The sequence below is a fragment of the Tachysurus vachellii genome, chromosome 5 (assembly GCF_030014155.1).
Source record: "Tachysurus vachellii isolate PV-2020 chromosome 5, HZAU_Pvac_v1, whole genome shotgun sequence".
Classification (NCBI taxonomy): Eukaryota; Metazoa; Chordata; class Actinopteri; order Siluriformes; family Bagridae; genus Tachysurus; species Tachysurus vachellii.
Genome location: NC_083464.1, coordinates 23,427,501 through 23,452,828, shown reverse-complemented (window position 1 = coordinate 23,452,828; position 25,328 = coordinate 23,427,501). Strand labels below are relative to the sequence as shown.

The 25,328-nt window shown below is 37.2% G+C and overlaps 1 protein-coding gene across 2 annotated transcripts in view; it reads right to left on the bottom strand.

The window, feature by feature from the left end:
- Nucleotides 1-6,126: 6,126 nt before the first annotated feature.
- The window catches only part of ephb6 (eph receptor B6), a 50,949-nt gene continuing 31,747 nt past the window's right edge, over nucleotides 6,127-25,328 (bottom strand). For both annotated transcript variants that reach the window (XM_060870607.1, XM_060870608.1), the window contains 14 exons: nucleotides 24,155-24,310; nucleotides 22,903-23,174; nucleotides 21,369-21,450; nucleotides 19,323-19,447; nucleotides 17,787-17,949; nucleotides 17,448-17,562; nucleotides 17,199-17,254; nucleotides 16,602-16,718; nucleotides 15,266-15,513; nucleotides 14,872-15,090; nucleotides 13,934-14,083; nucleotides 12,847-13,031; nucleotides 12,343-12,498; nucleotides 6,127-9,550 (listed from right to left, as the gene is read on the bottom strand). In XM_060870607.1, coding sequence (XP_060726590.1) covers nucleotides 9,445-9,550; nucleotides 12,343-12,498; nucleotides 12,847-13,031; nucleotides 13,934-14,083; nucleotides 14,872-15,090; nucleotides 15,266-15,513; nucleotides 16,602-16,718; nucleotides 17,199-17,254; nucleotides 17,448-17,562; nucleotides 17,787-17,949; nucleotides 19,323-19,447; nucleotides 21,369-21,450; nucleotides 22,903-23,174; nucleotides 24,155-24,310 — 2,150 coding nt within the window. In that variant the 3' untranslated portion in view covers nucleotides 6,127-9,444. The remainder of the gene's footprint in view (nucleotides 9,551-12,342; nucleotides 12,499-12,846; nucleotides 13,032-13,933; nucleotides 14,084-14,871; nucleotides 15,091-15,265; nucleotides 15,514-16,601; nucleotides 16,719-17,198; nucleotides 17,255-17,447; nucleotides 17,563-17,786; nucleotides 17,950-19,322; nucleotides 19,448-21,368; nucleotides 21,451-22,902; nucleotides 23,175-24,154; nucleotides 24,311-25,328) is intronic.

The window sequence follows — 25,328 nt, the reverse complement described above, 5'->3', positions numbered from 1 at the left end:
ACTGAATCAAAAGTGAGTTGGTGAAGGTTTTTATTTATTTATTTATTTATTTCAGAACGTACTGGATCATGTGATATTTTATAATAAGTAAGATATTACAGTATTTTTTCAACTGTACTGCCAGAAAATGACAAAGCTTTACAGCCATTTTTTAATAATGTACAATTAAGACATTTCTAAAGCACCACATTTTATACGGTCCACAAATAAGTAACACATTAACATACACACATGCCCTAATCCTTTATGCATCAAGAAATAATGAATGAAAAGCCAAAAAAGTACATTTGAAAAGTTATAGTATTAGTTACCATCATTATTAAGATCTTTTGAAGTAATTTATGTATTATTATCGGATAAGCGGTAGAAAATGAACGAATGAATGAATGAATGATTGTATTATTAATGAATTATTCATAAAGATCATTCATGTTTAAATTTCAATATACCCAATTCTAAACAATTGCAAAATATTATGATAGTTATACCATTAAATATAATACTCATCTAAAATCCCATGCTAGGTTGCTTTAACTACTTTTATTAGCATATTCCAAAGATCTTTCCATTATTTCACAGTCCTTCCCACACTATTTCTATAACATCTCAGTGATAAAATAATTTGATTTGGAATATGTGATCATTACACACGATACAAAATGCACAAATGTAATTTTCCTGAAAATTTGGTTATCTACATTGTGCAAAATATCTTTAGCAATACTAAGTAACTCATGATATTAATTAATGCATTAACAAGATTCAAATATTTAAGTAATGCCATTATTTTAATGTATACACTAAACTATTTCCTGATGTCTGAAGGATTAATGCATGTATTAATTTTCACCATTACGGTAAGAATTAGTGAAGTATTAAAATATGGCCGATTTACAGACCTTATATTAAGATGGTACCAGACTCACTTAACTATTATAAACTATGAGGTAAAACCTCAAAATGTGGTGTGAAGCAAAACAAAACAAAAAACCCACAACTGTATACAAGAGGTGCTTTGTTGCATGTATTTCGGATAGAGGAAGGTCTTTACACGTTGCTTGAAGACAGTCCAAGGCTCAGCTCTTTGGACATCTAGGGGAAGTTCAGTCCATCACCTTGATCACCTTGGTGCCAGAGCAGAGTCTTGATGCATATCTTCCTTGTATCCTGAGAGATAGTGGGACCACTTGAACCATACTGGAGGATATGAGGGAATGTGGTGCAGTGCAGGGAGTGACAAGAGCTTTACTTGTCACAGAAACCTTTCTTTTGTGGGAGACATGGCTTCAGGATGTCAAATACACCATAGTTCTGTCAAAAAGCCAGGCACAGTCTAATACAATTAACAATAGTACACAGGCTTTATCTTTCGCTAACAAAGCTACATATACAGTATTATACACAAAAATCTCGACATTATGTGTAAGGTGTTCAACTGACATAGGTACAGTAATGATAAGCCATACATTTTAGTTCATGCCACAGGTTAAAATTTTTAGACCCTTTAATACTTATGTAGTAGCATTTAAGAAGAAATTCTAAACTGTACCTACATAGAGACCAGAGCATTGAGCTGTGTTCATTTTTTTTGTTTAATTAATCAGTAGAAGTTTTTTGAGGAACAAGAAAGAAAACAGGCCTTAGTTCTAATCACATGTTTGGGTCGTTTAGAAAAGCTTTGTTGCTATTTGAAGAAAGGCATCTGGAAGGATGAGGCAAAGATAATGTCTATAGTCGGAGCCTACATCATGTAGCTTTTATGTCCACACGCAACAAAAAGCGTCCTTGTCTGTTAGTCATTTATCAGCTTAAATGATTTGTGTTTGTTGGTCCATGAGGGGAGAGAGGTGGCAGGGTGAGCAGGCAGCTAGTCAGCTTAAATAATGAGTAATAGCGGTCAGCAAACCTCTTTTTAAAGGATGAGTGAATGTCTTAAGAAGGCACTGTGCAGCACCAAGTTGGCTAGGTGTTTACTAAGGCCTAATAACCGTTTCATACTCGGCTCTGTAATGTTTTGTTGTGTGCTGCAACACTGCATATCCCCTGTATTATTATGGGTCTTTGGTAAAGGGTGGCCTTTTCACCTTGTTTTTGTAACCCCTTCATTGGTGTGTTGCTCATGTTGTGAGAGATTGTTTTTGTAGTAATGGACCTTTGAAAATTTTGAAGTGAAGCAAAATACCATTTAAGTAAAAAGCTAATGAAGTAGCTGAAAATTTAACTACTTTGGATAAACATACCATCCAAATGAATTAAAAAAATATCTGTTAGCTTTAGAGGTCATTGCAGAGTAAGCGTTAAGACGATGAATGCATTGATGTCCAAATCCATGAGTCTACAGGCTGTACATGTTAAAGCTAAAGTATGTAATGTAATAATGTGAGTAATACTTACTTCATTTACTACTTAGTATTCAATATACACAAGCCATCAGCCATAACATAAAAATCACTGACAGGTGAATATCATTGATTATCTTCTTGTCACAATGGCATCTGTCAAGTGGTGTGATATATTAGGCAGCAAGTGAACAGTCAGTTCTTAAAGTCGATGTGTTGGAAACAGGAAGTGTAAGAATCTGACACTTTCACAAGGGTCGCATTGATTGATGGCTAATATCTAATTTTTTAGGAATGGTTTGAGGAACAAGACAGAACAATGTTCTGCTGGGAAACTTTGGGTCCTGGCATTCATGTGGATGGTATTACCTAAACATTGTTTCAGAACAAGTACCTCACTTCATAGCAAAAGTACAGTTGCCAGTTTAAGCAGGAAATTTGTTCAGTTTAAGGTGTTGACTTGGCCTTCAGGTTCCCCATACCTCAATCTAATTTAGTATCTGTGGGACGAGCTGGACAATCCAATCTGATCCATGAAGGCCCAACCTCATCACTTAAAGGACTTGGAGCCAGACACCACAGAACACCTTCAGGGGTTGTATGGAGTCTACTGTATGTCTCAGCAGCACAGACCTGTTTTGTTGGCATATGGGAAAAACTACACATAATTATGCAGGTGGTTTTAATGTTATGGCAGATCGGTGTTTAGATATAATTGTGTTGCCTGTAAGAAGTACAAATAATGAACTAATAATTATATTAAAACAGTAAATACCTTTAACACAAAATATATCTGATATAAATAACAAGGAATTTTAAAGCATTGCCCTAGATATACAGCACAAAATGATCTTTTTTCTTCCAGCCTTAAGCCACCATGTTGTAGACAGTAATAAACCCATTTCAGAACTGCTGTTTGTGGCGTTTTACCCGCATATTAGATTAAGATCTTATGTTGTATACAGATCAGATCTCTCTATCTAGAGCTGACTAAGACTGGTACAGGAGCTATATGCTGACTTGCAGTGTTTAACGGGAACAAGGCAGCACACAACCGTAGAGAGAATGGTATGAGAAGGCGTGTACTGAATGGTTTAGTAATAATTTACTATAATTCAGCATAAATAAATAAAAAATGTGTTGCTATTTTATTTTTCAAAATTGATATCTAGTAAGTTCAACCAACAGGATGATTTTTTTATTGAATGTATACCACTATACTACAGACAAAATTTGAATTGAATATTTAGAAGATAGAAACTCTCTCCTTTACCAAAACCTTAAATATTAATTGGGCTCCACATAGGCATTATCAAAGCAACTCACTATAATCGTGGATTATTTCTTCCTACCACACAAACAGACTGAGAAATAGCTGTTTCCATACTGAACAGCTCATCACACTGTACTATTTGTTTACATTTGCTTACTTACAGTATACTACACTTATTATCCACTGTGCATCTTACACATAACTTATAATGCTGTCTCTGACTACTGGATATTTCAGCCATAATCTATTCATTATATTGTACAATATAAACATGCATATATGTACATATGTACACATACATCTCTATTTATCATACCTTCTGCACTTCCTGTACATAAGACATCCACTCCCCTGTATATATCACCCTGCACATAGCTGTATATCTTTATTCATCATATATTGTAGATATGCCACTTATGCACTTCTGGTTAGGTGCTAATTGCATTTCATTGACTTTGTATATGTTCTTTGCACAATCACAATAATGCTTAATCTAATCTAATCTAATCTAATCTAATTTAATCTAATCTAATCATTTATACAGTATTTCTCAGAAAGAAGAAAATTAGTGGTTAGATCATGATAATATATACAGTATCTGACAGAAGTGGGAGGAGACCCCCCACCCCTTCAACCTCTGCAGCAATGCTGGCAGCATTGATATGTCTATTACCCAACCTCTGGATATAACGCTGACCACGTGCACTTAACTTCTTTGGTCTAACATGGTGAGGCCTTTTCTGAGTGGAACCTGTCCTGTTAAACCGCTGTATGGTCTTGGCCACTGTGCTGCAGCTAAGTTTCAGTGCCTTGGCAATCTTCTGTTAGCCGACGCCATCTTTATCTAGAGCAACAATTCTTTTTTCTGATCGTCAGATGCCCCTTTTCCACCAAAAAGAACCGTGTGCTGGTTCAGAGCTAGCGCTGGTGCTGGTTCAAAGTTGGTTCCACTGGTGAACCTTCTAAGAACCAGTTTGTCTTTCCACCGGCTAGAGAGCCATCACAGAGCCGAGTCTGACTTCACTGTATACGTGTCACGTGTGCCAGCAATGTTAGCGCAGCAGCGGCAAACACAAACACATCAATGGTGGATGTTGCTTTACTGTTAATGCTCATGGCTTTGAGAACCTACATTAGCATCCAAACGCAGCGAATCCAACGTGTACCTGCAGCTCCATGTAATTTGTATAAACGGAGGTTGTAATCGAGAAAGTACATAACGTTATTTTATCATTAACACAGAAAAATGTTAGCCTTAGCATGTTGCTAACTACTATCATGTGTGCTGATAATTGATCATATTGCGGTAAAGTAAAAGTGTATTAAACATTAGTATACTTAAGGTACATTATCAAATGCGCTAACAGTAGCCCCGCCCACAGCCCCTGACGCAAGTGGTTCTTAAGTCTAGACCAGCAACGTTTTGGTGCTACTTAAGAACCACTTTTCCAGGTTCAGAGTCGGTGCTTTTGCTGTCGAAAAAGAAAGAACTGATTCTAAATTAGGCTCTGGCTCCGAACCAGCACTCAAACTGCCTCGGTGGAAAAGGGGCAAGAGAGTTCTTTGCCATGAGGTGCAATGTTGAACTTCCAGTGACCAGAATGAGACAGTGAGAGCAATAACACCAAATTTAACACACCTGCTCCCCATTCACACCTGAGACCTTGTAACACTAACAAGTCACATGACACCGGGGAGAGAAAATGGCTAATTGGGCCCAATTTGGACATTTTCACTTAGGGGTGTACTCACTTTTGCGGTCAGTGGTTTAGACATTAATGACTGTGTGTTAAGTTATTTTGAAGGGACAGCAAATTGACACTGTTATACAAGCTGTACACTCACTACTTTATATTGTAGCAATGTGTCATTTCTTCAGTGTTGTCACATAAAAAGATATAGAAAAATATTTACTAAAATGTGAGGGGTGCACTTACTTCTGTGAGATACTGTACATTATATATATGTGAAGTGAAGTGACATACGGCTAAGTATGGTGACCCATACCCATACTCAGAATTTGTTCTCTGCGTTTAATGCTTCCAAAGTACACACACACAGCAGTAAACACACACCAGGGAGTAGTTGGGGGGGTTCGGTGCCTTGCTCAAGGGCACCTCAGTCATGGCCGGCCCAAGACTCGAACCCACCACCTTAGGGTTAGGAGTCAGACACTCAAACCATTAGGCCACGACTTCCCCCACACTTAGCTTCCACACTTAGCTTCCACACTTAGCTACTTAGCTTCCATACTTAGCTTCCATACTTAGCTTTCTTACTTAGCTTCCATACTTAGCTTCCATACTTAGCCATATGTCACTTCACTTCATATATAGCTTAAATACATTAAATACATAAGCCAATTATTATTATATATACAGTATATATATATATATATATATATATATATATATATATATATATATATATATATATATATATATATACATTTTTTTTCTTTATTTATTCATTTATTCATTTTTACAAATTTTCACATTAGTGTAATATTGGTGAACAATAGCAAACTATACAAACTCAGGTGCTGCTACGGAAACACACTCACTCACACACACACACGAAACACAAGTGTGAACAAAAAGCATTGTTCTCGTTTCTTTCACTGATCAGAAGTCTCATGAACTAAAACATTGACTCGTTTGATGTGTACAGTGTTACAGTGTGACGTTACAAGCAGAATAAAGCAGGTGATAAAACAGGTGGTGACTTGTGTAATACACGAATATGCCGTGATTTGGACAGAGCACTAGATCTGGGAAGTCTCTTGTGGTTTGGCCGAGCTCTGGGACAGAAAGCTTTATGTTCTTCTGCAACACAAGTTAATGCTCTTTAATGCTTTTACTTTAGTTCAAAATATGCAGTAAAAAACGTCCTGATTAGCAGTGGAGTGCTTAGTTTTACCATGATTTAACTGGCAACTATCAGTATGTGACAGGTTATAATGGAAACAGACAACAAAGAGAAAATATACTGCAGGTATAAGGCATATACATTAACTCTAGATATAATATATATCTATATTTGCACTATATAGAGCTTTAACATTCTTATTTGTGCTATAGGTGTGTTAACGTTCTAATATTCATTTTTGTTGCGTTAACAAGCATGATTGGATAAATACAGCACATGAATGCTTTAAATAAAGGCTTGTCTCTTAAATTGTTGCTAAGCATCTACTGTAGGCATAATATTCTAACACTGCAGGTTTCACACTGTACGCATTTGGCACTACAAAGTGAGGTTAACATAACAAAAGTGGTTCCAACCCTTCTTTGGAGCAAGTAGGCCTTTTGAAGGTCAGTAACCCGGGGTTAAGTGTGAAAAGTCCTCATGTCTTTTGGAAAATTCATTAACACACTGACACCATACAATAATTCCACTTGTATAACCCCACAGTTATACATCTACTTTGATAATTATATGCCATAATTTTGCATCCACAATTGTAGTAATGTACCCCATAACTTACTATTTTAGATTATTATGGTGTTTCTGTTTCCTAAAAAAAAAAAATACTTTGATAGATTTATTAAACCTACTGTCTTTCTATCCATGCAGAAATCCTGTTTGAATTATTGACTAATCTGCTATGTTAATCTGATGCTACTGTTACGTTCTCAAATCCTTTGCATATATGAGTGCAAAGCTAAATGTAAACTACATGCTGTTCCAAAACTCTCTAGACACAGGAGGATATGTTGACCATGGATTTATATGTAGACGTCCATTTCTTGGCTGGTCCTCAACACTTCAGTTCTTTTGTACAAACTTTGTTTGTAAGATTGGCATCAGTGTTGTGTGTTAAGTGTTAAGCTTGCCATGTTTCCTGTAAAAGGGCTTTAAGAACCTTCACAAAGCTTTCTGATCCAGCCATAAGAATGATTTCCATTCGCTCATCTTTTGTCAAAATGGTAATTTCTCCTATGTATTTAGACTTTTTTTGGGACACACTGTATAGTCACTGTGTCATCAAGAATTGTTCAGAATCAACGCTTACATATCTTTTTTTCTTGAAAGCCTGCATACCTCAAGTTATGCTGCTGAACTGATAGATTTGCACATTACATCTGAAAGTTAAGGGGCATTGACTTGAACCTTGGACCTCTTAAAATCATAGTACATTCAGCTCAAGGATCTGAAATGGAAACTCTGCATCAGTGACTTTAAGCAGAATATTCATCTGTATCTATATTATGTAAATCAGGAGCAGCAGTTATTGCATGCGACTGCAAAATAAATAAATATAAATATTAAATAAAACGTATTAAATTAGAAAAGAACGCAAAATAGAAATGGTCTCTTTTTAAGTCATATATGACATATACTGTATGCTGGTCTGGAAGAGGAGGAAATCGAGAAATTGCTAAAGGAATGGCTTTACGTAGAATAATAATTTGGTTCAATTTAAATGAGTCTAATTAATGAAACATGATGATTACATTTAGCTTGTTTTAATGGAACCATTAAAACAAGCTAAATGATTACATTACTCTCCACTGAAATAGTTAGATGAATGCTACAGCAAAGCTTTTGCTGCAGAGTGGCAAATAAGTGCACTTGTGCTAAACCTTTTTACGGAGTATAAGCTACATTAAAAGAAACATGAATTACAAAATAACTTCTAATAACTATTCATAAATTTCAGTGTAATACAGACGCTTGTTCTCTACTCTGCTCATTACACAATACTCAGGGACAATACACTTAAATACACTTTTGGATGGAATTGTACATTATATGAAGTGACAAATGATGATATACTGTTTTAACACTGAACACCATTTGTTTAAAGACTAGCCTACAGCTGACACTGAATCCTTTTTTTTATTGTCATTGTAAAAAAATGACTAATAGGCTTTCTTGTAAAATATTATTGTAAAAAAATTACAGAAATTCTTATAAATTATAGTTTGCACTATAACAGCCTGTTATAAGCAATGTGATTAGAAGCAAATCAGTGTAAAAATACCCAAATTTTTCCATTCCCTAAGACCCTCATGCCATAATGCTGATTTTAGCACATATCTGATGTACGTGGAAGTGACCCACGTGTGACATTAGTGCTAACAGTGCACGAATCTGTCCATCATGCGTACAAAATGAATTAACCTGAAATGCAAGCCTTGATTTCTTGGAGTTTTACTGCAGCAAAAGGGTAATTTGAGGCCAAATGCATAGCTTTTGCTGTGTTGTAGATAGTACTGTTGTTTGTGTGTAAAATTGGCAAAAGAGATCTGCATGCGGACATTTGATACCCATAGCTGTGTATCACATATAAATGCAGTCTTAGATTAGACATGACAGTGGTTTAAATTAAGTAAAAAAAATGAACAATACAAAAACCCTGAAAAACAGTCACAATTATATCTAGGCAAAAGTCTGTATTTTTGCCACTTCAGCCATAGCCATCAAATCTAATAATTGCGAATTTGGTAGAGCTAAATGGGTTTTGATAATGATTTGCTTTTACAAAAGCTACCTAAAACAGACATAAAAGACTCAATTTGCATCCCTTAATTATGATGAAAGATAACAAATCTGTCTTGAATGAGTATCTGAAGCCAATCCAAAGCCTCATAACTGCTCAGTTAATTCAAAGAGTCAGTCAAACCATGTCATTGGTTTTTGTGACCTGCATTAATGAAGAATAGACATTGTGTGTGTGTGTGTGTGTGTGAGAGGAATGACAAAGTTCTTCTTGTCATAACACTTCGTCCTTTTTTATCTCCCTATGTTGCAGGTCTTGGGGTGCTGTGTAGGCTGGATTGGACATCTGTGTATTTAACTGTCCAGAAGAAAGCAGGGCAAAGTCCTCTATACCTCCACCTGTCCCTGAGTGAGATGAGTCCTTAGCTGCTGTGCTGCATTTACAATCTTCCGTTGATGACCCAACAGGTTCACTCCCAAATCCTGCACGTCTCTGAAACACACACACAGAAAAAGAGAGAAAGAGATTTATTCAATTATATGTAATAATTACAGGTATACATACTTTATTCAGTATATAAAGAGTATGCACAATTTGTTAAGGTGTCCCAACAAGGGCCATTAAGTTCACACAATAAAAAATCTAAGCTAGAAAAATAACGCACACACGCATGCACGCAGGTACACACACACACACACACACACACACACACACACACACACACACACTACAATGCCAGTATCACTGCTGTGCCGAGAATGATCCAACATCCAAATAATATCCGTTCCCTGGTGGTCCTGTGGTATTTGATGAAATGACCAATAAGAAGACACACAAGGTATGTGTATATGCATGAAAAATCATTAACATGGTATTAACCTTTGATTGGTCTTCTATAACTTGCTGTTATCTAAAAAAAAAAGCATAATTGCCCACACATCTCCTTCCCCACTGGCTTGAATTTTAACTGCAAATTGCTATTATGACGTGAAAATGAAAACCGCATAAAGAAAACTGATAGTTGTTTTCTTTTCCGGTTCAAACTGAGCAATGTTAATAATGCTGGTCCCCAACACTGAGTCTCTTGAAAAAGACAATAAAGCGCTCAGCTATAGAATTTGAAATGCGCTCCTTTTAATAGAATTAAACTGTATGTGGAAAATCCCATAACAGCAAGAGATGACATAAATCTGGACGTTGCGAAAGGAAAGCAGACTGTATTCTGTACACTGCAAAAAAAAAATCAAGGGTGATCTGATAAAACATCTTAAACATAGAACGCAGTGTTCATTGCTAGCATAGTTAACAACAAATGTGCAGAAATCACTAGGTAGGTAAGAAAAAAGCCTACTGTAGGTAAGTAAAAAATAACAGCCATTAACCAGTATACTCTTCTTGGAAATAACTATTGGTCTTTGACAATAATGGATTCTAAGGCCCCTGTCTACTCTACAGTCCCTATGTACTCTATTGGGTAACTAATATAGCTATCTAATAAACTCACTAATGTTTAAAAAAGACATGAAGCTTATGCACATCAACATGCTATAACTAGGGAATCATAAACAGCTACGTAAAATATACCATTGCATTCATGTATTAATATGGATAAAATAATAATTATATGATATTGATGAGTCAATTCAATAGCCATTCTCTGACACGGGTGAATCGTTGATCTTGGGCACGAAGAACAAAAGGTGGCCTGTTCAGCTTCAGTGTTCTCACATGATGTAACTCTGTTCACAGCATGTCTAGCATCTGAAAATCCTAATGACAGGACCTTTAGCCAATCATACAAAGGACTCATTAAATGAGTGGTGGCACATTCTTTAGTAATTAAACCTCAGTGTGTGAATCACATCAGTGTTACGAACTTCATTAAGGTCACAATGGATTTGTTGGATTCTGGGGGTGTACATAGGAGTGAAACTGGCAGGCTAAAGATGAAAGTTGTTATCACAGCTTTGGACATATCTGATAAATGGTGGCGCAGACCTCCCTCTCTATTTCCATAAATGCCCTCCAGACTGTCTTGTCTGTCAAAAATGTGCTATTGGTCACTCTGTAAAGTAGGTAGCCTGGATGTCCTGACTGCCCGGGGAGTCCGGTCCTGAGCAATTTGTGTTGTGCACATATGTTTGGGAAAATAGTTTGGGAACAATCTAGCTCACCTCTGAAATGTTTCCGGTGCTTGTTTTTTTAGATTCAAAATCTTTTTCTTTGGTAGTTTTACGCCATTACGCCATCGTAGGTGTGCCTATAAATTGCTAAAAACGTTGATTAATGATGAGTGACATAAGGCCTATACAGAATCTAGCAACTGCTTTGATTTTGATACATTAAAAACAGCCTAGATAGCTGGAAGCAGAACCAGATTGGTATTCATAGTACAGTAGGTGGTGAAAGGTTAATTACTTTTACCAGTAACTAATGACATTACTATATTAGGCTATTTTATTAGTACAGAGAAATACGCTAAACGACAACAAATAATGTACCAAACAGCACTTTGTTTCCCTCAACAACCAAAGAGAGACCACTAATTACAGTTCTAGCTTCAATACATTCTTAGACTACACTCTTAAAAAAAGCAGAAATAAACATTTCAGTGCAATAAATGTGTCGTACAACTGGGTATTATGTTGCACTATTTACCGATGAGCTACTATAATTCTTATAATGGCACGGTGGCCTAGTGGTTAGCATGTTCGCCTCACACCTCCAGGGTTTGGGGTTCGATTCCCGCCTCCGCCTTGTGTGTGTGGAGTTTGCATGTTCTCCCCGTGCCTCGGGGGTTTCCTCCGGGTACTCCGGTTTCCTCCCCCGGTCCAAAGACATGCATGGTAGGTTGATTGGCATCTCTGGAAAAATTGTCCGTAGTGTGTGATTGCATGAGTGAATGAGAGTGTGTGTGTGCCCTGCGATGGGTTGGCACTCCATCCAGGGTGTATCCTGCCTTGATGCCCGATGACGCCTGAGATAGGCACAGGCTCCCCGTGACCCGAGGTAGTTCGGATAAGTGGTAGAAAATGAATGAATGATTTCTTATACAGAAATGCATTGGCATCCTGGTGGCTGATTGTGGAACTGAGGCTGCTCATTGTGGAAGCTCATGTCCATCAACAAGGGCCTTATAGTAACATCATAAAACAAGTCTGGCTTAGATGTGATTAGACGGAATTCAAACCTGGGATTAGGGTAATCTGTTAACTGTCTTAATCTGTTAATTAAATACAGAGCAATGACTATGACGTATGATTATGTATACTAAGTGTACTTACTCCATAGTAAGCAAGCTCACTCTTTCAAGGCTGTTTAGTTGTGCTCTCTCAAACTCATCTTTGTAGCGGTCCATCCTCAGGGCTCTCAGCCACTCACTGACTGTCGTCACCGTTGACAGATCTGTGGAGGTGGGGCTAAGCAGGGGTTGGGTAGGGCTTAAAAAGAACGTTAAGAGGGGTATAACGGGATATAAGGCATTATAGAGAATGAATCCGAGTAACGCGTTGTCTGAAGAATACATATAATACAGTCACTCTTTAAAATATTCACATTGCATTTAAAAATTTCACACTATTTTATCAGGAGTATGTTATTATTATAATAAGCAGTAACTTTAGAGTAGGTTGCAAACATCTGATTTTGTCATTATCATGGTGAAGCCCTAGGCTGAATGTGTTTTGGAATTCCGTGCGGAAAGCTAACACAGTTCCTTGTCAAGGACGCATAAAAGCCACTAAAGGACATATCCTGATGACAGATGTAGTTTGTAGTGCTTGTCGTACCGAGCATGCTCAGCCTTCAGGGATGCAGGGTGACGTATGAGACGGTCCAGAGATGACAGGATAGAGTCGAACCTGGGACGGTTCTGTCTGTCAGCCTGCCAACACTGCAGCATCAGAGCATGTAGCACAGGAGGGCAACTGTTAGGAGCAGGAAGACGATACTGATCAACTACTGCCTTCATTACCTAGAGACAGAGAAACAGGGCAAAAAATTAAATATAGTGTCGGCTAGTGACAGCTGTCAGTTGTCATTGTCATTGCATAATTTCAGTGATTCTGAAGGACGACCCAAATGTTCCTATTGGGTTCATCTCATTTTAGATTTGATTGGATTAGATTAGATTAGATTAGATTAAATTCAGTTAGCATCTAACCAGAAGTAAAAAATAACAAGTAGTGGTCAGCCACATGCACAATAATTTATGTCAATTATATATGCAGAGAAGGCATCCCACAAAAATGTTAACTTCCATCCACAATTGTTATAAAAATAGACACACATGCCACATGAATAATGTCGCTTCAGTTGCATGGCTGGAGGACTTTGGTGACATTACACATCTCAGTGTGCACTCCACACACACACACACACACACACACACATATATACACACACACACAATGGGTTTTACACACAAACTGAATCACACAACAGCTCCATCATCAGAATGCTATAGGCGTGCACAGATTTATTCCTTGTTGCACATAACAGACTTCATTAGAGGTGGAAAAATTTGAGGTTTCTTATTGTGTCTTGAGCTGCACTACATAGTCAATTATTTGAATAAACAAGCTCCCATACAATTTAGAGGCCATTTTTTGGCTATACTCAATTTTATTAACCCATTGTCCTTTATCAAATTGGAGATCATGTATTTAGAACACAAAAGTATGATTTGTACACCTACCAAGTCTACCAACGTTCTATTGATAATATGCAATTATCTGCACAACAAAAATAATTCATAATCGATTAACCATCACAAAATCATGAATAATTATTATCAGTTAGCTTTGTCCTTCAGCAAAGATCTAGAAGGCCTTGACATAAACACAAACACAAACATACAGAAAACACAAGCCTTACTTCCTGGTTGCTCATATCCCAGTAAGGCCGTTCTCCATATGACATCACCTCCCACATGAGGATCCCAAAGCTCCAGACATCACTAGCTGAGCTAAACTTACGATGCTGGAAAGCCTCAGGAGCTGTCCATCTTATAGGTATTTTACAACCCTGAAAAAGACCAAATGCAAATTTTCCAGTTCTGGGAAGATATGCTGTGCCAAATATTTTGATTATTTTTTTGAACATTTGAAACGATTCTGGTACATATGATAGTGACTCGTGTCACATAACGGTTTTTAAGTTCCAGAATAAATGTTAAATCTAAATCTAAATGTAAAAGTAAAACGATAGCAAGATTTATTTTAAACAGAAATATTAAAAGTAATTGCTAAATCAAAATTGACATTTATAATATCATAATCAATACATTACATTACTGAGTCGTTACAGGTCCTACATGTGTTTACATTTACCAACTTCTGTATATTTCTACTTCAGTAATTTCATAGCAGACACTAATTTCGGGATTTAGTGATTGTAATGATGACACTGCTTTCCCAAATCAGCATCCTGAAATCACAAATGGTTGTGTACGTTGTAGATAGGTCTAAAACATCAGTGTTTAAATTTTCCCTTTCACATTGCATATAATCGCAGAAACTGATTTCTCTGTGAATAATTTAAAATTATTCGCTTTAAAACAAAATCTTGGCTGGCTGGCTACTGTTAAAATCAGCTCATAAATTCTGTTTTTTTTTGTCAGTGACCCACACTTAGAGAGTGCAGAGCAATTAACATATGAACAAATGATTTAACCTTTATTTACTTTTACACTTTGGATTTATATTTGTCATTTCTATTTATTTATAGCATATACATTCAACCTTAGGATTATAGTAGAAGTTATTTATTTATATTTATAGCAAAATGGCTCAGCTTAGTTTCTAAGAACGTACCAGCGATGCAGTGTAGGTGGGCATATTGTGGTCCAGGTCCTTCATGAGCCGTGACAGACCAAAGTCTGAGACCTTACAAACCAGGTTTGAGTTCACCAGAATGTTACGAGCTGCGAGGTCACGATGCACAAAGTTCCTTTCAGAAAGGTAACACATTCCCGCTCCGATGCCTCTCACCATACCCACCAGCTGCAACACACTGAACTGGTCTTCATTTTCCTGGCACATGGAAGGAAGAGAAATAACTAACATAAAGATATCACAAGATAACTTTTCGATTGCTAGGAAAATCCGATGTAAAAAGCAGAATCACAAGTTGTTTTCCAAAAGTAACCTTGTTTTGTTTACAGCAGAATCTACCAAGATTTATGATATAGTTTTTCTTCGCACTCACCCTGAGGAAAGCATCCAGAGGGCCGTTCTCCATATACTCCATAATGATTCGCTCAGGAGGAGTGTGTGTGATCACACCCTCGAGCTTCAGCACATTGGGGTGATCAAACTGACCCAGGATCCCAGCCTCGCTGAGGAACACTCCTCTTTCACGGTCTGTCACTCCCCATCGCAGAATCTTCACCACTACCATCACTTCTCTACGACCCAGAGGTCTGTACCTGCCCCTGGACACCTCTCCGAATTGAGCTGAAGAGAGCGAGAGATAAAAAAACAGGAAGAAAGAATGGAAGAATGTGGAAACTACAATATAATATAATATACAGCAAAAAACAAAACAAAACATGGGATTAGCAATATAATTAAATCTCATATCTATAGAATAATATCTGCCGAATAAAACAGACATAGTGGCATCTGACTCTCTTATAATGGCTCTTGCTCCACATTTGAATTCATGATGTCCTTCTGCTAAAATCTTCCACATTTCCATTTTATTCCTTGTTCCATTCTTGGCATTAATATTCACTCCCTCTTCCTATTATCACTGGACTTGTCCTCAGCAGGCCTGCTAGTTATCTGTAGCAGCTTCACATTTCCATTTTCCTACATAATCAACAATATGTGTCAATGTTAGTCTCTGTCAGAGCAAACCCAATTACACACCAACTCTTCTTTTGGCTTTCTTTCTCACAGACATCTCTGCAGAGTAAGGATATTTTTGGACAATGCATGTACTTCAAATGTTTCTGTAAATTAATGGTGAACTTTCCTGCTCAATTATTCTAATTACACTTTTATTTCTAGTTATTTTTCTCTGCAGTTAAGCCAATAAAACAACTCAGCGATGCTCTCAAGTAGCCTAAGAAACTCTAGAAAGATCACCAAAATGGCAAACAAAATAATAGACACTTCAGTAATTTTTGGCTTTCTTTAAAGACTGTTCAAAATTCAATAACAGAAATATTTCAATGTTTCTCTGAAGGTGAACTGAGATTTCACTTCACTTTCCAAATGCAAATGGTGACCTTTTCTGTTTGCTGATCCTAATTACACTCTTAATTATAATTATTTTTGACTGTTCTTTCTCTGCAGCTGAGTCACTGAATCAGTCACTCAGCTCTGTAATGCTCCTTAAAGCTTAAGAAACAATAACAATTGCAACAATTTTTTTTAAAGGTTGTTCAATTTAATATCAGCAATTAAAAATTCCAATACTGATATTAGACACTTTTCACATGGATTACTTTTTGATTGTTTTAAACCATAACACAAATACGACTCAAATCTGTAATGCAGCACCGATCATCATCCACCAACCTCATCTGTCTACTCACCAGCACCAATGACTTCCTCAATCTTTATGTGTGCAGGGTCAATTTCTCTGGCAAATTCTTTGACTGCCTCGCTTGGATCCTCATAAGTAGAAGGATCCACATAATACTTTACCCCAGCTAAAGAAAGCACAGAACACATGTTAATTTTCTCAATACCCCAAGTAGCAGCTCGTAATGTAACCTCTGGGGCACAAAACAAAATCAGCACAAGCATCCTACAGACTGCAGGAAACCCTTTGAGAAAGCGCTCTCATCCTTAGATTAGCACACACCTGCCAACCAGTCAAACATGAAAAATTACAGTGCAGCTGGTGAATTATTTACCAACTCAGAACATCGAATTAGAAAACATAGCGCTGTATTTTTTTTGTTGATATGTTAATAAATTTTGAAAAAATCTGCATTTTTAAAATAACATTATGAGCTCACAACCTGAGCAGAAAAAAACACAACAGTGGTGTTCGTGATCTTGAGGGAAATGTGAAAGAAGAAAATGCTTTCTATGAAGTATACTTTATTAGAGCTAGAGGAGAAAAAAAGCACTATAGTCATATTAGTGCTGTTCACACACATGCGGACACACACACACACGCTCACCTCTGTTGCTAATATATCTCTGAAGTCTGTCACTGTAATGGCTCTCTCTCCTTTTACTGTTGAAGTAAGAACAAAGTGAGACTTTCTTCAACATATCCTTGTTATTTCCTTTTCTAGACGTATTTCTTCATGTCACTATTCAGTTTAATCAGGATTACAAGTGATTAGTATGACTAGATCTTTGTCTAGGCAGTTCATACAGTATGTACAGCTCATATTAGAGTCGATTAAAGATTCGAATACACTTACGTCCTAAAGACAAACACAATGATGACGGCTGCCACAACTAACAGGAATGCAGCTCCGCCCATCACAGACCCCACCAGAAGAGGCAGGCGGCTCTGAATTTGCCTCGACCGCTCTTCTATAGTGACGAATACAGCAATCAACAAAATTTCTTTCCTTTCTCTTATTCATTCTATACAATACTATATATATATAGATCCCTTTTCATTTTATCACCCATTACAACATTTAAACTACACTGTCAATTAATTATTATTTTTTAATATATATACAACATGTCTGTCATTTGGATGTCACTGGCATAAAATATGAAAAGTTGGTGCAAGAGTATATAATCTGTACCCATAGCCAGAGTGCTGAAGTAAACTGAATTGCTGTAAGGGCCATATCCTCTCTCATTGCGGGCTCGAATCTGGAAGGCGTAAATGGAGCCTGGGGTCAGAGAATCTACGGTCACTGTGTTGGTCTCAGTGAATACACTGGTTGCACTGCTTTCATCAAAGCTCTGCAGAGGGAAAGAAAAGTTGTTTTTTTGTGCTTTTAGATGAATTTCTATGTTTTGCTCACAAATTCAACAATTCAGCACTAAATATGTGTCTCATTCACAATTCATTCATCAAAAGAATGAAAGGTTTTAAAAATAATTTTTTTTGGCGAATCCTAATGCGTAGTTATATTTTATATCTTGTAAACATAAACTAAAGAAAAAAATGAATTTTGGCAAGTTTGGACATCCTGCGTAGTACTCAAGTCTTAGTAACACCCGCTTTGGCAGCTTTCACAGCGTGCAGTGTTTTGCTAGCCTGCTAGGGGTCTCTCCTGTTTTAAGACTTTTAACACACTCCTCATGGCAGAATTCTTCTAGTTCTGAAATTTTCTTTCTCTGTTTTGCATCAGTAAACTTTGCTTTTGATCACTCTTCCGTGTAGCAGCATGTAACACACACAGCAGAGCAGAATGATGCACCAGCACTCCTGTGTCAACTAAACCATCCTGTAGGTCCTTTCCTGTCATATTTGCTTTGACTGTTTGCTGAGTACACAGGCACTTCCACCTGAGTGTTTACTTAGTCTTCCAGATCTTGCCTTGACTTTCACAGTTCCCCTTAACTGTTATATCAAAATGAGATTTTCTACAGTGAAGTAGAAAGCATCTTTTTCTAGACGTAGTTTGGCTTGTAAGCATCAAATAGCTTGATTTTTCTAAACAAATCCTTAGTCAACTACTTAGAGTTGCCCAGGCTTGCTGAGTATTACAAGTACAAGGTTCGAAGAGTCACAGGATTAATTACACACTAACTCCTAATAATATCTTGACCTGCCAAACAAGTCCTAACGAGCAAATTAAGACTTAATGAGTTCATTATATTCAGAGATTGGAAGGGCATCCATTTCCCCCTATTTTATATTTTTGCATTTAGATTTGCAGAAAAACGTTTTCTTAAAATAATAGTTTGCTTCAGCTTATGTTTAAAAAACAACACCACATAATTGTGGATAAAAGCATCAAGAATGTTGGATATAACGATACAGACGTAGCAAGGATTTCAAGGATATTAAAATTAAAATCAATATCTATGTATATACAGTAGGAGAAGACATGGGAAAAGCTGCACCTGGCCAAACAGTCCAAACACACATTTAATTCATATTGAAATCAATTCACTATCATAACAAACAGAAGTGGCAGAAATAAAAAAAATAATTAATTCATAATTCTCATTAATATGTTCACATCCCTCCCCCTTCACTTTATTTTATGACATTAATTAAAAAACATGCCTCGGAGTCATTCATGACCTAAGAAAAGCATATTGAAAAAACTCAATATATGTCATGACAATGTGTAGATGCAGATGTAGTGTAGATGTAGTTAGACCTTGTCATAATATCTAAGCTGATACTCCAGGATGTCTCCGTTGGGCCGGTCAGGCTGAGGCCAGGACAGAGTAATAGACTCTGAAGCACTGTTGAGCTGATGCAGCATGGGAACCTCAGAAGGTACTTAAAGAGAGGCACACAGTGATTAAGACTGCTATTATAACTGTAACCACATGGGGGCATGAACATATATCATGGTCAAATACTGTATGAAAACACTGTTTTGCTGTAGTGTACATTTTTTGTTATTTAAGGGGCTTGGTATGATTTTAAAAATTAATTAATTAATGTTTAGTTTAAGATGAAATCCCTAACAAGATGGATGTGGAGAGAAGGTTGTTTGCCAAATCTGATGTTTGCCAGTATTCAGTTTAACAGTTAAAAAAGAAAAAATGAAAGACTCTTCTGACCCTAATGTCTCATTACTCATCCAATCATCACCTCAACTCTCAAGCAATCATGTACAAGAGCAAGCACAATTTACATTGAGAACTGGTACAGACCACTTGACATTTAAATAAGTGTTACATCATATCAATTTAGGACTCTGAACAGAGTAAACGTGTAGGTGGGTGCAGACTAAAGCTTTGTACTAAAAGTGGGAGATGAGGAAGAGACAGAGTGAGAGAGAGAGAGAGAGAGAGAGAGAGAGAGAGAGAGAGAGAGAGAGAGAGAGAGAGACGCAGCAAATCTTTTCATGATTTTATCTGGAGGGGGGCCTGAACTGTGCTCTTCATCCCCAAAGTTTCTGTGACCTGCCATAACGATTAACCTCTTCTTCTTTCTGCTTTCTTGAGCATTATTTGAGCTGACAGGATATCGTGACCTAAAATCACCACAGTCCAAATCCAAGGAGGAATAACGATGAGACAGTACGAGTGGAGGAGTCTCCAGGCAAAAATATACTAATTAAAAAAATAACGGACATTGATATATAGAATAAGCATTTGTATTTTATAGAAACACACAGCACACGCAAGATATGGACATGATTACTGACTATCTAAAAACAAGAAGAGATAAAGAACAAATGGTTTAAAAAGATTAATAGAAGAATAACTTGACAATATGACAGACAGAAACATGCTCACGTTAAATCTATGCCTTCTGTCATTGGTCTCTTGCCTGGAGGGGTAGTTGGAGCACAGCCCCACCACATACATCAGCTGTTCAACAAATGTTAATCTTTCTAACCTTGTCTTCATTCACAACTCCACACATTTTAAAATTTCATCTAGATAATTCTATTAATGACATTTATTAAGTGACCAAAAAAATGGGAAATGTAACTAGCGCTAATAAAGGCCCAATGGGGCAGGGATCACACTTCCCTATAATCAGAGAGGAACAACAGACAGGACAGTTTTTAGGGTTGACTGGGGTTGTTCATGGGGTTAACTAGACTAGCTTAAAAATACTAGCTGAGATATTGTTTTATAGCTACATGCTAACTACATGTAATAAATTGGCACAAAGGCTTTGTACATTCAGACAGAGAACATGTCTATGATGTGCAGAACTATTTTGTTTGTAATATATACAGTACTGTACTGAAAAGATAGAATAGATCATATCTGCACATTAGAAATGTATGTGCACTATGGTGACCATGTTACCAAAGACTGAGAAAAAGAAAAAAAAAAAATCCTTCCCAATGCACTATTTTCTTGGGCTAATAATTGGTGCTGTTCACTCTGTTGGAGACAAATCTGGCATACCTGATTAATGATATTAGGTTTTCTGTGTGTGTCATGAATGAAACACACTTGCTGTATCAAACACAGGTTAACAGATGTGTATCTTAGACCTCTCAAAACACTAGACTGGATGCTGATGACTCTCCAGTGCAGTTTATTTGCTGGACTAAAAATGCCTTGTTATTTAAGGCTGTGTTGTTCTGACTGTCAACTTGCCCCACCAAGATCTCTGGCCCCGAACCATTCCTGTAACTCAGTGTACACTTAAAACTATATACACAGCTAAAGTACAGACACACACTCACTGATTACACCAATCAATTAACTCAAAGTAAAATAACTCTCACCTGATTGGCTGGTGGTGAAGTTTATGCTAGCGAATTGCGGTGGGAATGGACTGAGAGAAGACACGTCGTTCATAGCCTGAACCTGCCAGTCAACATTTGTGACAAATCATGCAAAGTTCAAATCTGGTGTTATTATTCATCAATTTTCTTTCCATGAAAATAAATAAAATTCAGACAAGATCATTGCATCAACTCCAGTAGAATCTTGTGAAAACAGAACCCTAAAATCTATATTATTAATATATTATTTAAAATGTCATGCATACATACTGCATATGGGATTATAATCAATGTATACAAAGGAAAAAGATAAATCTTCAGTACATCAATGTTGGGCATGTTTAAAAAATGAACTCATTTATTCTCACTGTGACTGAAAATGTAGTTTGCTGAGTAAAAGAGATTTGTATACAAATGGAGGAGCTGCTATATCTGTCTGTGAAAATGATGGATAGTCCATTTAGGCTCATTTTAGTAAATGGGCTGTAAATGAACATCAAACTACATGGCTTTCTTCTCACACACATTTTCAGGTTTAGTTATCATTATAAAACGGGGTCAGGTGTCTTTTATAGGCACTACTGTAAACAGGAACAAGGGATTTACTGAGAATGGAGGAGCATACACAATAAGACATGGGTTTAACTGCTCCTCATATTCTTTACACATGGATGATGTAGAGGGACATATTGGAAGGGTAGTAGCCTTAGTAAGTCATCGAAATAAAATATGATCATCTTAGACTTTGTATTATGACTCACAGTGTATCGTGAAATGAAATTATTCAATTAGCTAAGAAACTGCATGGGGATTTTTTTAAAATAAGTCTGCTTTTCTAAGAATTTAGTGTTTTTCCATAGCACCAGCTGTTTTACACTGGACCCAATAACAATATCTGATTTTTTAATTCTAGTTTTTGATAATGACACTAAGAAAAAGGTAAAGAGTTTTAGTGAAACACAGTGACACCTATTGTGTTTCTCAAAATTTAAACAGAAATAACCCAATACAGTGAAATGGGGTGTCTGAGAAAACAAGATGACAAATATTCATAAGAGAGGAAATATTCATAAGATCGAAATGAGAGATTTTACTTGTAAAGCAATACATTTCTCTCTCTCTCTCTCTCTCTCTCTCTCTCTCTCTCTCTCTCTCTCTCTCTCTCACACACACACACACACACACACCATAATAATATATAACCATAATAATAATAATATTTATATAACCAGGCTGATTTCTGTATATCATTAAATAATTAATATTTTTCTTTGGCAGCAAACATGTTAGAATAATAAATTATTCTGAAACATTCCATATTCAGTGTAAGCACCATGCGCTCTTTAATCATCACTTTTAGGCTGCACTTTACATATCAAATGTCTCTTGGTAATGCAATCATTTTGCTTTTTATTGTGTTCTGGGTATACTTCTATGTAATGTTCACACAAATCTTTCCTTACATGACATTTTTATATTAACCTTTGGATAATTTTTTGGTTGTTGGACTGCTCTTGAGTGTGTGAGTGCTTACCTGGATGAGATAGGTGACTCGGGTAAGCAGATTGCTGAGGGTAATTTTAGTTTGTCTGAGGCCACTTTTATAAGGAGTATAAGTGACCGAATCTCCGCACCAGGAGCAGGCACTGGGGTGAGTATATGTGGCCGAGGGACAGATTCTGCACACCACACTATACGTCACTTCACTCCGACCCCCCAGGTCCAGAGGGGGCTTCCAGCGTAGAGACACCCCTCCTTCTGAGCTCTCGTACTCCCATGACAGAGACACAGGGGCTGAGGGTGGGGCTGGTAAGGCAAACACACTCACATTACTCAGTTTCTAACCAGTATTTTTGACTAGTCTCTAAATGAGTGAAATTTTGGAATTTAGACTATAGCGATATTTATGAGGACCCCTAAAGCGGTGTAATATTTTGGGGTTCATGCGCTGGGTGTTGAGGAGCCTGATTCAGATCCCCCTGGTGTTGTTTGGTCTATATCTCTTCAGCGTCCAGCTGCATTATCTTGGACTACTAATCAGAAGGTTGTTAGTTTGAATCCCAGGTCCACCAAGCTGCCTCTCCTGGTCCCCTAAGTAAGACCCTTAACCCTCAGTTGGGCAGTAGTATAAATGTAAGTCACTCTGCATGAGGGTGCCTACCAAATATTTGTATTTTTTTTGTAATTATTTTCACCTGAAACCATTGTACTGTTTTAGATTTGTTAAGACAATGAAATGGTTATTTAAATAAATGTTAGTTTTAGCTCCTGAAAAGAGCTGAAAAATCAGCTCCCAGAAAAGAGTTCATGTAACTCTGTGCTAGAGTATATTAGATGGTCACGCATGTAGACTCAAATGTAGTTGGAATAAACAAACAGAGAGTTTATTCCAAAGGCCAGAATTTGCTGTGTATCATGACTTGTCTCTGCTCAAACTTCACTGCTTAGGCTTCATCATTTTACAATGGTCTGCAGTAATTAATTAGAGTATTCTTAAACATTTTGTTGATTTGTTTCTTTTTTTTAGGTTGTTTCTCCCGCCTGTGACTGTGTTTGCAAAGAAAGCCAACATTTCCCCACTGATTATCAGTAAATATAGCTTTGCCTGTTGCATAATATCTGGCTGTTCCTTTACCCCAGCTAGAGACCAGGATTATGATGCTGCTCTCCTGAGCCCCTAAGAAGTCATTTCTGAACAAGTACTGCTTACCTAATTAGGTTTCTTCTATTTTTTGGTCGTTGTTGGAATCTGTAAAGACATGCTGTAGTAGTCACGTGGTCCTTACCAGTGCAAGCTGTAGTGTTGGCGTCATTCGGCGCCCGGTAGTAGCCACTGCGGCACTCACAAATTTTAGAAGCCTCCATGCTGGTTCTGCTATTAGCTGGACACTCGGTGCATGAAATCGAACCCAACACGGCTTTATAGAAGCCCAACTGACAGGCTAAGGAGAAAAAAAGATGCAGGAATGAGTGATAGGAGGGTCAGCGTTAATGTTGCAATGTAAAACTCAGAGCCAAAACATCAACACCTTAAGACCTTATAGAATCTGAATTATAGAACTAACCACGTGTAAATAACCGTAATTAAGCATGAATTCCATATTTTCATACTGACACAGAGTCAAAGGAGCATGGACAGTGTGTGTGTGTGTGTGTGTGTGTGTGTGTGTGTGTGTGCATGTGTGTGTGTGTGTGTATAGAAGCAGATATATATGTAAAGGTGTGTACAGCTCCATTGCGCTACCTGAGTTCTGGTCCTTAAACCACTCACACTTTCTCTAGTCTCATGAGCAAAGCGCTGTCTAACAAGTGTAACACCTTTTCAAGTCTTCAGTAGTGTGCATGTGTCTGAGTGGGACACGTCAGAGCTCGAGAAAGAGAGACAAAACAGCAGAAAGCGAGAAAGTGTTGCAATTCTCCCCAAGATAAAAGCTTTTCCTTGTTTTCACTTCTACTAAATCTGCGATTCGCTCGCAGCACCGTTGTGAGAGGTGAGAGAGGACGAAAAATAAGGTAGAGAAAGAAAGCGACAGGGAGATGTTTTCTATCTTTTATGCTGTTGGAACTCATTATGTGATTTTCTCAGAGCTTTGACAAAGAAGGTACCAAAAAATGTCCTGGTTTCATTTACTCATCATTTACTAATCACTGCTCCTCATATCCTCCTTCTCTGCATTTTCCCCCTAATGTGTAATATGATAAATTCAGGAACAACAAAGGAGATGTGTTAGAAAATATGTTTTCTTCTCATCTGTGCAACATTTTGGACACAGAGACTGTTTACTATTTGTCAGTCATCGTGATGTAATGCACGTGAGTTATAGGCATAGAAATTCTTCACTTGACTGAATACATAAGTTGATGTCAAATTGCTCACAGCATCATTCAGTAGGATAGTGAAAGGAAATAGGACAGATGAGGGCGAATAGATCAAAGCAACAAGAGATATGCTTGTGTTTA